The 13,401-nt window shown below is 39.8% G+C and overlaps 1 protein-coding gene across 8 annotated transcripts in view; it reads right to left on the bottom strand.

Annotated features, from left to right (window-relative positions):
- Positions 1-13,401, bottom strand: part of rgs12b (regulator of G protein signaling 12b) — a 46,301-nt gene that overhangs the window by 8,624 nt on the left and 24,276 nt on the right. For all 8 annotated transcript variants that reach the window (XM_037111075.1, XM_037111573.1, XM_037111483.1 and 5 more), the window contains 2 exons: positions 6,059-6,080; positions 114-283 (listed from right to left, as the gene is read on the bottom strand). In XM_037111075.1, the coding sequence (XP_036966970.1) occupies positions 114-283; positions 6,059-6,080 (192 nt within the window). The remainder of the gene's footprint in view (positions 1-113; positions 284-6,058; positions 6,081-13,401) is intronic.

Here is a 13,401-nt window from a genome sequence, read left to right as displayed (position 1 = left end):
GACACTTTCTATTTTGTTTCGTGAATGTCCTTATGACAGTTCAAAGAAAGCACAGCCTGTTATCTGTTATGTGAATGTTGGTGGCAAACACCAGTCATGTGCTGCTCTAGTACCGAGAAGTAGCGGACTCCCACGGGGTCCTGCAGCAGTCTCTCGAAGCCTACAGCCCAGCTGGCCACTCTCCTCTCTGTGTGGCGCCGGTGGCTCTGAACACTGGGCAGGCTGGCATTACTGTTGAGACTGTTGTCGCTGCTGCAGCCCTGCAGCTCCACGCTGTTGAGTTCTGCTCACACACACACACACACACATGCACACAAAGACACACATCAAATAGTTGTTTTGACTTCAGTAGGGCTGAGGATCTATGTGTACCTCCCAATCTGATTTGATTCAGGGTGGAATGAATATAGCATATATGTTTTCCCTTTTGCTTGCTGTCCCTATGTGTTGCTTTGTTTTTCTGTGTCTGTATGCTTCACCTGAAGGCAGCACCATCAGTGACATGCTGTACACCTGGGCCCCGTGTGTCCCAGGTGTGCCCCATGTGGATAATAATGACAAAGCAGCACCCAGTCCAGTGAGACCTCCTCTACCATCAAGTGTTCCTGCTGAAGTGCTTTGTTCAGCACACCTTCACTCATACAGTCCCTACAATACTGATCATGCAGGTTAATCTACCCATTTGTTTTCAAATCATTGCCCTAGAAAAAAGTATTTTAAATATATACTGGTTACACAAAATAGGAAATATACACAAAACCCCATATAAAATTATAAAACTGTTGTTCAACAAAGTGTTCAGTGTTCCACTTTTTGAACATTACATCAGACAAAACTTTAGTTTTGTTGTCAGTAGCTGTAGGTATCCCTGCTGCACACAGCGTTCATGTGTCAGAGCCTATTTATTTTAATCTCAAACAACTCCCAACAGTATTAAACTATTTTCCTAACAAATTGAACAATCAATTAAAAGTAAGTATTACCCTTTAAGCACTAATTTCACATTTTAATTAAGGGGTTTTGTGGATGAATGCTTCATCGTTCTATAGAGGGTCCGCAGAGAATCCATAGACAAGAGTGGATTTAAGAATCGATCACTTTCCCCACCACTAGAGCTCTATGTTCCTAATGTTTAGAAAGACTAGCAGAGCAAAGGCACAGAGAGAAGCTGAGAATAACCAGAAGAATGGAGCCTCAGGCCCAATGAACTGGAAGCGGGAGGCTCAGTTGAGATAAAGCAGAATACAAAAACAGCCAGAGGGAAGGCATCACCGGTCAGGTGGCCAACACGACGCAAATCCTGTAAATAGACTCAAAGAGCAGTATGCTGCCCAAAGCTAAAGTCCTTGGCTATTAATGGTTTGCTCCAGTGTCATTTCCGTTTTTGCACATTTTCACACAGTTTCATAATTTAATGACAATTTTCTCACTGGGGATGTTATCTGTTTTTCCAAACTATTCAGCTCATTCACCCTCACTCAGTTTCAAACTGCATTGCAAACAAAAATTTTAACAGTGTTGGGGGTAACGTGTGACAAAGTAATTAATTAATGTAATCACATTACATCTGTCGTCAATGCAGTAGTGCCAGTACATAGTGGTATAAGGAGAACCGGGGCTAGCTGGTTAGCATTCTAACTTCAGTAGACATCTCTGCAACAAAATACATAGACAGTAGAAACAATAGTGTTGATGTTATCTCAAAGATGAAAGAACATCAACACTGTTGTTTCTTTTTCAACTTTGTTGATAATGTTAGTTAACTTTTTGAAAATGTTAAACAAAAAGTCCACCCACGTCTTTCCTTTCAAGAGGACAAAAGAAAGATCATGTGAATGTCCTTCTTAGGAAAAGGCTAAAAAGGAAAAGCTTATGACTAATAATGACTTTTTTGAGTAATGAACCAAACACTGGTCATTAGTGCTTAATCTGCTACTGTGCATGAGAAGCAAACATCACTTCATCCTTCCTCCTATCCTGTTTACTGTCACAAGGACTGGAGTCTTTTACAACACACATCTTATATACTGCAGATCACAAGTCTATGACAGAAACAAGGCCAACACTACAAAGGTGCATCACAACAGTAATATTCATTGTGTGGGCTGACACTAGCAATTCAAATTATTGCTAGTATACACCGTAAAAAAGGTTGATGTTGATATTCACAGTTAGAGATGTATGTTCCTGCCACCTTTCATTACTGGAATTAAATGGAAATATTCAAGGTTTCAAGTTACATTTTGAATTGGAAAAGGCCTTATGCTTCTGTGAACCAAGATGGATGTTGCAATATTTGAATCTAAACGTCTAAACGACGACAACTGTGATGATGTTTACTCACATAGTCCTTTTTTTCTGTTAAACTCTTATATTAAATGATTTGTTTGGCACTTTTCCAATCATGAATATTTAATGGTTTATAATATTTAAGACATACAGCCAATTTTTGGGATGTTTTAAGTAGGATTACAATATTATTTAGTAAATGTTGATATCTACAGTTCACAAAGAGCGCATTTTGCTAAACATGCAAGAGGAGTTCTTAGCTTATATTCAGTTCAAAAGGAACAGCACTAAACCATCAAGCGTTTTGAGCACAACAGCTGTCCTAACACACCTGCACACCCTGCAGTTGGGAATTACAAAACCCTTTATTTAATAAAACCATGTGATCTTATCGGCTGACTCTTTTTTAACTCTTCAAAAGAAATTCAGTGACTATATTAAACTCAAGCTAAACTTATATTCAACGTCAGAGCCTTCACAGTCAGTTTGTGAGATTTACTGCTCCCCAGTGCACTAAAATCTATGTGTTCTTTGGTCGAGCAGTTACCTGTGTAGAGTTGGTACGAGCCTGTGTGGTGCCAGCGGGGGAAGTAGCGAATCCTGAGGGGTATCCAAGCCCCTCCATCCATACTCACCCTATCAGGGCCCCTCGCAAACTCAAACACACCAAGCCGAACACACAGTCCAAGACGGGGCACATACACACACTCATATCTGACAACATCACAGGAAGGAAGCGAGAGAGAGAGAGGGGGATAAAAGGGAGAAGAGAGAAAGAGAGAGGCTGTTGGTTGTGAGCAACCTGGCTGACAACCAGAGAGACCACAGAGAGTCAGGTCACATCACGCACCTGCCTGGACGTTCTCTCTCTCCCTCACACACACACACACACACACACACACACACACACACACACACACACTCACACACCTCTATTGGCTTCCAGGGGTAGGTAAGTGATACAAGCAAACACAGGCCTTGAGATGATAAATTATTCACAGCTGAGGGTGGTGGGGGCTGATACATGTGCACACAGACACACACAAGCACACACTCATAAACTGCAGTATTGATGAGGAGCTTGTTAAAGGAAGGCCACTGCTGAGACTAATGAGACCTGCAGCCCCCAAACAGCTATACGCTCAAACGGACAGAAGCAAAGAACAAGACAGATATCTGTCAGCCTCTCCCTGACTTGACTTTTGTGAAAGATCATAAAATAAATATTTGTGAGGTAGAATCGCATCAGGCACAATTCAAATACTCTTGCTCTTAAGGAAGACTTCTTATTCAATGAATAAATTAACACTGAGTAAAACAGGTAAAATGTTCAATGGCTGATTCCATTAGTGTCCATGTGTCTATGAGGCAGAACAGCATAGCACATAACATAAAAATGTAGCATGTGGTTTCATTACTTAATGAAATAAACTATACCAGAGTGTAAATGATTTCAAGGAAACTACCTGCATTCAGTACTAAAAAAAGTAAAAGTATGTAAGCATCATCATCAAAAAAGTAAAAAGTCACTATGCAGAAAGGCCCATTTCAAAAATGGTAATGATTACATTACATGATTAAAATGAGTGACATGTTAATGTGTAAGCGTCTCTCATTGTAGCCAGTGAATGTGGAGCTAATTTCAACTACAATTTAGTGTATAAGCTGCTTGACATCTTTGCATTAACAAGTATTTGAGTATTTCCATCTGAAATTGCAAGGCGTAGAAATACAAAGAAGCATGAAATGGAAATAGTCAAGTAAAACACTTCAAAATAAACGTTTTTAGTCAAACATTATACAATTAAGGAATGTGATGAATACTGAAGTTGTGAGTGGGCTTTAAGTAGAGTTGTACACATTAAGCTGTTTTTTTTAATCAGTCCGATCAATACTAAACTATCAAAAGTGTAACGGATTATACCACACAGCTTTTTGCCTGCATTCTTCAATATCATCACATAATATGTCCACCCCCAATCCAGGCTCTTGCAAAATAACTCATAATTTCTAGTCTTTTGACAGAAAAATCATAGACATACCAGGCACTGGCAGATAAGTCTTTGCAAGAATCACAACTTTACTGGCGTTGATTTCAATCTTTGATCATTAAAGCTAAGACCCTCGTCGTCATACTGTGCTGGATTTGCGTGTCTCACTCTCAAGCACATCGGAGCTGCTTTCTCAGAAAATGGTTAGTTGAGCAGGGTCCCTTTACATGCTAAGATAACATTCATCATGTACCCTTAACTGAGTTAATGAGTTCCTAGATTCTTGTACTCAGTGTGCAGTATGAATAAACTGCCAGACTACTATCCCTTTTCTCTAACATATACTTATGTTATCTAAGGATGATGTTAAAATTACAGAGAATAACAAAGCAGCAAAGGCTTTGTGGAAATGCTCATCTTTAATACCCATAATGAAGTTAAATATCAGTAAATACAGAGCGCCACCTCAAGCTTGCTGCCTCTGGGCTTCATTTCATTTACTAACTCAAATCTCAAATCTAAGGGTTTATTTGCCGTCAGGGCCCCATCTCTCTGGAACAGTCTACCCTCTGTCGTCCGATCAGCTGAATCACTAAATGTCTTCAACAAACTTCTCAAAAGCCATCTCTATTATCTTGCACTCCCTACAATAGAACTGTAATTTTTAATTATGTTTTTAATTATGTTTTATGTTTACTGTATCCTGTACAGCACTTTGTAAACTTTGTTTGGAAAAAGTGCTATATAAATAAAAACTTACTTACTTATACTCTTAATTTACACTTTCACTACTGACTATTCCACCATGCTCCCTACATTGTATTCACATAAATGTGAGCAAGGTAAGCATGCTCTACAGTTTACTCACAAACAACTTAGCCTCTCACCCAGCAACATGTGGTGTGAATAAGTGGCCATAAACATTTGGAGCCGGTTCGAAACCCGTCTGCCATGGACTTTATGCCCACTTGTCCTGTTTCTCACCTCCTCTTCCTCCCTTTATCTCCCATCTGCCACAGATTGTCTTTCATGTGCATTTTCAAGGTGTTAAAGCACCATTAGTAATCTCCTAAACAGGAGACCTTTCGTTATTGTTGGCACGTGCTAATTGCGTAAATGACACCAACAGTTTACCTCAAAAACAACCCAACATGACACAGTCCAATTAAAAATCAATGCCTGAAAGGTCTGAACCACTAATTTAATCTACATATCCAGCAAAACACAAGATAATATAGACATTCTGTCTACTTATCAGTTGCATTCATTGATGTTTGCATACAATCGCTCCTATTTCATATACACACTAGTATAAATTAGCGGACTAAATGTGAGACCACGCAGTTAACCTTTTACTATGTGGTCTGAACCACACTGCTGTGTGTCCATCCATGATTTGCTAGCTCTTGTGTAGCCTTAATGTTTACAAATCTGGAGCGATTTTAGGATTAGAGCCTGCAAACCTCAGCAGAGCAGGCAGAGGTGGGGCAGGAGTTGAGCAGGTCAAACCAGACTGTCTGTTGTTTGTGTGAATGTAATGAAAGCAGCCATAAATGAGGGGTACACTACATGAACATGGCCATGTACTTCAGATGAGGACAACAATGTCAATTTCATTTCATCCCATTAAATGCTACTAAAAGTGGACCAATCCAACTGAAGGATAAGGGAAACCAATTAAAGCGTGGTCAAGGGTATAAAGTCAGGAAACAGGAATAAAAGTCATATTGATAAAAAAAATAGAGAATGTCAGATGTTATAAGGACAAATCTACTCACCTCCATCGGAGACTGCAGCGGACTGTAAAGGAAGACAGAAAAACATGGATTAGGATTTCCCTCATCACACAGATGACACAACCGCAATAACACAGCACACTAGAGCCAAGAGGCAGCTGCCCAGACACGCACTTTAGGCCACATGGAGACACAGACACAAACTGACTGTGTTTTCTCACAGGACCTGACCCGTTGTCACACACACTTTCACATCACAGTCAGGTTAGCGCCCACACTCATTGTCTTGTCTGTGGGTTGAATCATCTGTGAACTGGCTCTGCTGGCTCTGCAAGAAAACCTCCTCACAGGGGTGGGGCTTACTGTGTGTGAAGAGGTGAGGAGAAGAACTTTTGAGGCCTACCTGCCCCCAATTTCACAGGAAAGTGTTTGCAATGTTTCTGCGAATCTTATTTAATCACAAACAGACAAAGATATTTATACAAACATGTATTCACACCAGTCCTGAGTGTTCTATTTCGCTAACATAGACACAACACAGCACACAGATACACACATACACACACATACACACACACAATGCAGTGATTTTTATCCCAGACATGCTGAGCTGGGATGAGATCATTCAACACAGACATCAGTAATGTAGCTAACTCTGGAACATAGTTGAAACACTCTGTGACTCAGAAAGAGCAAAAGGAAAGCAGCAGACAAAGCAGAGGCAGGGGGAGAGAGAGAGAGAAAGAAAAGAGAGATGGGGAGAGACGTGAAAGGAGCGCTGATCAGCAATTAAAGACAGAGTTGTTTGTCAAAGACAGAATACAAAACTACTGTCAGCCACACTGTGGATCTGTCTCGGGGTTTAATCTGACCACTAATGTTGCTCAAGACAGACCTTATGCTCACTACTCACATATGATAGGCAGAGAGACCAGGCGAGGCTTTTTTCTTTGTTTCATTTGCACTTTGAATGATCTCATTGTTACTCAGCACAGACACATGGGAGTCTGCTGGATGACTTGATGTTTCTATGGGGTTATCGTATGGTCATCAGTTAGAAATGGTTCAACTTCCTTTCTAAAGAAACAAATAGTTTCTCTATCAGTTTGGTATGTTGAATCACACTTAATACAGTCACTGATTATCACTGCAATGCAAAGGGCTCTTACCAGCCATTTAATAAGAGTTTCTGTGTGCTTTGTAGTTGCAAACTCTTTACAGAAAAAAGGATAGATAAGGATATTTTATTCATACCAAAAACTGAGCTGCATTTGCACAGGTGCTCATGATGAAGTGTCCACACCCTGTCGTTACCCACAGGGTGAAATCAGACAGAGGTGTCATGGCAACTACCTTCACTTCACTATACTGTAGCAAAAAGAGAGAGTCTATCTGCAGAGTCGGAACCTATGAACCTAAGAAACATGTTTGCTTTCAGCTTTCTATATATATATATATATATATATATATATATATATATATATATATATATATATATATATATATATATATATATATATATATATATATATATATATACACACACAATGCCCAGTTTACATGCAGCGTGAAGGTAAAACATTAGAGAAACCCTGGTACGACAGACAGATTTCTGCGGGGAAAAGCTAATTTCTCAACCGTGTTTATACTAAATATCTTCAATATTTTATTAAAACGAAACCAAACCAAGGTGGCTTTCCCCTCATTAAGATTATAGATTATATGAATGTATGCAATTAAACTGCTGGACACAAGACGTAAAGGTCATTTACATTGTATGTGGCTTCATTTTTTTCCCATCACACTTGTGTATGTTTAATATTGGATCAGGATCAACCCAAACTCAAGCACAAATGGTGACAATGCAACATTTCTGCAAACCATAAAGTGTTGTAGCTTTGTGTGTTTTATGTTGCAACTTGAGATTTCTCTAGGCTTAGTTTTCTATTTTATGTTGTGACAGTGCTGTGCTTATGGTTTGGTTAAGTTTAGGCAAAATAAACACTTGGTTAGGATTGGAAAAGACCATGTCTGAGCTTAAAATACCTGTTTTGGTCACAATAAACACAGCTAGAGATGTCCCAACTTATCATAAAAATATATATGGTTTCTCTCGCCACTGAAATGGCTGTAAATGTTCAAGAGGTCTCCTTAAACATGTTGAAACAAAGCCTCAAACTGCTGTGACTGGCTTGCCAGCCTTTTCCTGTGTGTAACTCCAAGACCTTCCCCTCCACCTTGCAATATGAAAGTCATACTAGCCATACTGACTGGCCTGCCTGGACTGGCTTCCAAAGTATTCATGATGACACAAATCATGCCCGTTGGTCTGTTAAAATCAGAGACATTTCCGCAACAGATGTGATAATAGCCGTCTACTGTCAAACTCTGCAATACATCATTCTTCACAGTGAAGCTCAAACATATCAAATGTTAAATTTTGACTCGAGCGAGGGTTGAAAGCATTTCTAAAGAAAAGATCATTACTTGTGGGAGTACATCTTTGTGTTAAAGACAATGACATGACTAGAACTGAAACTGGCAGTAATATAAAAATAGAAGCTTCATGTAGGTTTAAATAATCAGTTTCCACAGCTGCAGTGTAGGCTGCACAATCCGATACATTCACAATGTCAGACTGCAGGGGAAAAACTGAACTACCTTCAGACCAAAAGCTTGTAACTCAGTGTAATGTTAAAGCCGACTCAGATTCTCCATCACAACCTGATTTCTTCCAATGACTTGTTCTTTTAGTGCACATCCACAAAGTGACTCTCCACTCATACATACATTGTGGTTAAGCAAATCCTGCAATGTCCTGACTCAGATTCATTGTACATCTTAAACTAATTAAATCTAATGAAGTTGACCCTCCCTATGCAGCATATGTGCTCCTTTGATTCATGTGTGTCTTGGCCATTTCCTCACTCGAGCCCGGCTGTCCTGACCAGATGGCACAGCAAACGTAATCACCAGGATTAGCTATTTCAGACTGTCCCTGGAAGAGCAGAGGTTGGCACCAGCGCGTGAAAAGAGATCTGATGTGACTTCATAGCAGCTGATTGTGGTCGAAGCGCCGCAGAGGACAAGAGAAGATGAGAGAGGCAGAAACCTCACCAGTGGAAACTGGTTACCTGATACGTACGTCCATCAGAGCCCCGCACATTTCTCATGTCACACATCTCAGCAGTGTGTATTCTTTCTCTGATGTGAATGTGTGCTTTACATGTGTGTTATATAGCCTTTATATGCATGTGGTTGACATCTGTGGGAGATGTTTTTGTATGTAGAGTGTGTTCTTTTGCATTTGTGAATGTATGTGTGTGTTCACCCCCGCCCCCATCCCTATTCAGCTCTGGCGTGATCACTTCCAGACGTACTCTGCAGTGGAGTGGTTTGGCCCTTGGTCGAGGCCCCAAGTCCCCTCTCTCCCTTTCTCTCTCTTTGCTTCCCTCTAACCCATTTTCAATCTCCCTCCTTCTGTTTGTTCTTCTCCCCCTATGCAGTCATCCAACTCTTTCTTCCGCTGTCCCTCATTACCAAGTTTCACTCCCTCCCTCCTTCAACCCTTCCTCAGTCATTCCAGCAGTGTTCCCCCTCCTCTCCTGGCAGATCCTGGTCATTCCTGACAACCCACAGGGAATGACTGGGGTTTTCCAGATTTTCCCTCCACAAGCTTGTCTCCCAAGGCCTCTGTCCACATTGAAGCACGCAGCTGGAAAATGTCTAGATGATAGAAAATTATAATATCCAAAATATCCTGCACAGTACGTTACAAAGAAGTCCTGCCACTTTATACACCCAAGTGTGATACTTTCCACTCCAATTTAGTAACCTCAATGTAGCTGAAAGTAGGAGATTTTCCGATATGTTAAAGCCCCAATATTGTCTGCGGTTATTGTCCACAGTTTGATGACACATACTGATGAGGCTTTTATGTCCTCATCAGACATCGTATGCACTGATAAGATCAGCGGAAAAAAAGTGACACAGTAGCACATGACTGATGGCTGTGATTAAGGTTGGTAGAAAAAAATAGTTCTGAGTAAAACCTCAGAATATGTGTGTGGTTACCATCTTTTGTTTTAAAAGTCAAACAGAGCTGTAGCTAATGGCTTTTTCTTATCAGTTAATATCTCAGCACATAATTTGTTTGGCACCCAAAACGTCAGTTATGATGGTGCATGACAGCCATTTCTAGGAGGAATATCTTTATTACACTTCGGTGTGTAGGATTGGCCCTATTGGTGTTGAATTTTAGGGCAAAATAAAAGACGCAGACCTAAGAATGTGCATAACAGAAAATCCTGCACTCAACATCAAGTTTTTTCAGCAATCGAGTGGAATAGCAGTTTGGTCCCCTATAAGACACAACTGCAAAGGTGTAATGATGTCACAGTACTCCCTGCCTCACTAGGAAGCGCACTTCAGTCATTTAATTGACTTTGTTGCTCTGACATGGATAAAAATGCTCAGCTGGGATTTTTCTGGTTTAGGTGTTCAGTTGTTACTGCAGTGGTCTGCCATTTCAGGTTGGCCTAGCAAAATTCATAAAGTTATGGTATTCCAGTCCATGTAGTATGGAAGTTTCATAGTAGCATCATAACAACATTTGCACCACTACATACAGTCTGAAGCTGGAGTACTGAAGCTACAACCCCACTGCAGCACAGAGCTGTATTTGAATATTCTACACTTTATACTTTGATGTAAACACAAACACCGATAATCTGTATGGCTAACACTGATCATCATATACAGTATACTGGTGGATATTCATAATTGTTTTTACAATAAACACATAGCAGTAACCGATATTTGGATAAGGATCCCTTTTTTTTTCAATCTTTATTTTGTTTTGTCATTAATCAAGGACATCAAGGACATATAAATGCTTATAAAAAAGTAGTAAAAATACTTTAATTAGGCATTGCTGTGGTATGTACTATACGTACATACGGTGAAAGGCATGTGTAAGTGGGAAATTGTTTTGTGTTCTCAGTTGGCCAAACTCTACCAGCCCTCCAGTTTTATCAGTACAACTCTAGTGCAGTCCTAAAATCATTACAAAAAAATGCTGAATTAAATATCATGGCAAATTCATCTTTTGGTAGTAATTAAATCTATGAAATAGCAAAAAATGCTCATAAGAATTTCTTAAAGCCCAAGGTGACACCTTCAAAATGTAAGTTCTGTCCAACTAATGGTCGAAAACTTCAAGAGATTATTTTTTCAACTATATAAATGCAGCAAATCCTCACATTTAAGTAGCTGGAACCATGAACATTTTGCTTGATAAATAACTGAAACAGTTTAACATCAATTGATACAGTTTATGTCTATTGATGTATCAATTGATTATTCATCAGCACTTACAGGTAGATATTCAGCAATGTAAAATCAGTAAATCTTTTATTTTAATTATCACTAAATTAATCAAACTTTAGTTTAATTAACAGTTATTTCACTGTCAAATGATTAAATGCTTTATAAACCATTTATTTAGAGAATTGTTTATTATAAAGTTGCTAGTGATGTTTAGAATACTTTGTAAATGCTTAATAAATACTGTCGTTCATTTCTAAACTTTATTTGAATGGCCTTTATAAAGTTGAAAATGATGTCTATAAACCCTAAACAACTGGTAACAAATGGTTTGTGAAGCATGTCATTGTTTGTTAATTATGTCACTAATGACGGTTACTATTACGTGTTACCATCAAACCATATCAGACACCCCATTTGTAACTCGCCCAGTTGTTTTTAAGCCTCAGTTAGTCTGTGGATGCTGGCACATCTTGAATTACATCTTTTATTTCACAATAATACAATCAAGTCTGTGAAGAACTTCATTAGAACATTTTCTGTCTTCTGAGAAATCCTGTGCTATGATCAGTAAAACAGTGGAAGTGTTGTGGACAGTTATACAAAGAAAAAGAACACAAACCACTTTCACACCCACTTTAACAGAAGATAAGATGGCTGAATCACATGTCGTCACACACTGTGTGAATCAATCTTCCAGCCTCATTTTTCATGCTTAGTTCATCACTGCTGCTGCTACATGTGGATCTCTTCACTAAAAGAAGAAGACAGAGGTGTCAGTGGGGCCTAGGTGTTGTTCTGAATTGTGACTTTGGTGATCAGTAGTGACCTGTTGGTTTCTGTGCAGTTTAAAAACAAGATTTTTTGCTAACAGGTCCCAACATGTTCGCACAACCTACATCATTCTCCTTTCTGCTCCCTGAACATAAAATATCACCTTGTAGCCACATGCCTGGCCTGTTAATGGTGTGTTTATGTGTGTCTGTACAGAGCGGTTGGTCACAGTGAGCACAGGTCCCAAATGCTTTATTAGCTGTGACAAGTGGGAGAGGGGTGGCTTACATCATCTGTTATGAAGCCTGGACGTCGGGTTCAAAATATGGCAAAACACAGGGTGCAATTTACAGCCGCTCGTCCTCACCGTTATCATAATATTAATACTTTAAAGGCCATAAAAAAGTCTCCTTTACGATCTCAAGTTTCCAAGATGTTCCCTCACTGTTTTTGTGCGTCTAGGCAGACGACATTTCCTGGAAAATGACACTCTGTTTCATGAGATGAGACACAGAGCAGCCAGTAACACTTCAACAGAGTGAATAAAAAGTGTCTATCTGTGGTAGAAACCGTCAGGGATAACATATGCACTCACATGCACAAAGACAAGACTGTTTGTACCACAGGAACCTTACTCCTGGCTCCATCACTGCTGCTGTAACTGCCACCTTTGGACAGGAATGAGCTTCACATCTTATGTGTGTAGGTGAAAGATGACCATGAAGTGAAATATGGAGGGACACTAAACATTCCTTCCAAGTGTGCCTGTGAACACTGGCATGACTAGAGACAGACCACACCTATAACTGAACAACTAGCACACACATGCTATCCTTAAAAGGTGACTTAGTATTCACAACACAGATTAGTGCGCGCATGCAAACACAGACACGCACACAGCTTCCAGCTGAGGAGGAAGCTGTTGCGCCAGCAGTCTCAATGTGTGCGTGCCAGGTTGTTTACTTTTGAATATGAGGTGAATAGTGGCTGCCATTGAGAAGAGTGGAGTCACCCTGCCAGGATTGGCAACCATGAAACCGCTTAGCGTTAGCTTAACTCGGAGAGGATGGGATGAGGAGAACAAGCTGATTAAGTTAAACGATCCAAAATTGAGGCACATGAGGCTACGCAAGGTGAGAGCATGGGGGACGAACCTTCATGCTACCCTTAGATGAAGACAGATCAAATCACTTCCTGACAAAAAAAGATTTTTAAAAAAATAACTGACTAAAATCAAGGAATAAACAAACATGCAACGATCAACAAACTCTGTGTCAATGGACCCA

This window comes from Acanthopagrus latus, chromosome 1 (genome assembly GCF_904848185.1).
Source record: "Acanthopagrus latus isolate v.2019 chromosome 1, fAcaLat1.1, whole genome shotgun sequence".
NCBI lineage: Eukaryota > Metazoa > Chordata > Actinopteri > Spariformes > Sparidae > Acanthopagrus > Acanthopagrus latus.
Note: the sequence above shows the minus strand (reverse complement) of the source record. Positions and strands in the feature narration are given on the sequence as shown.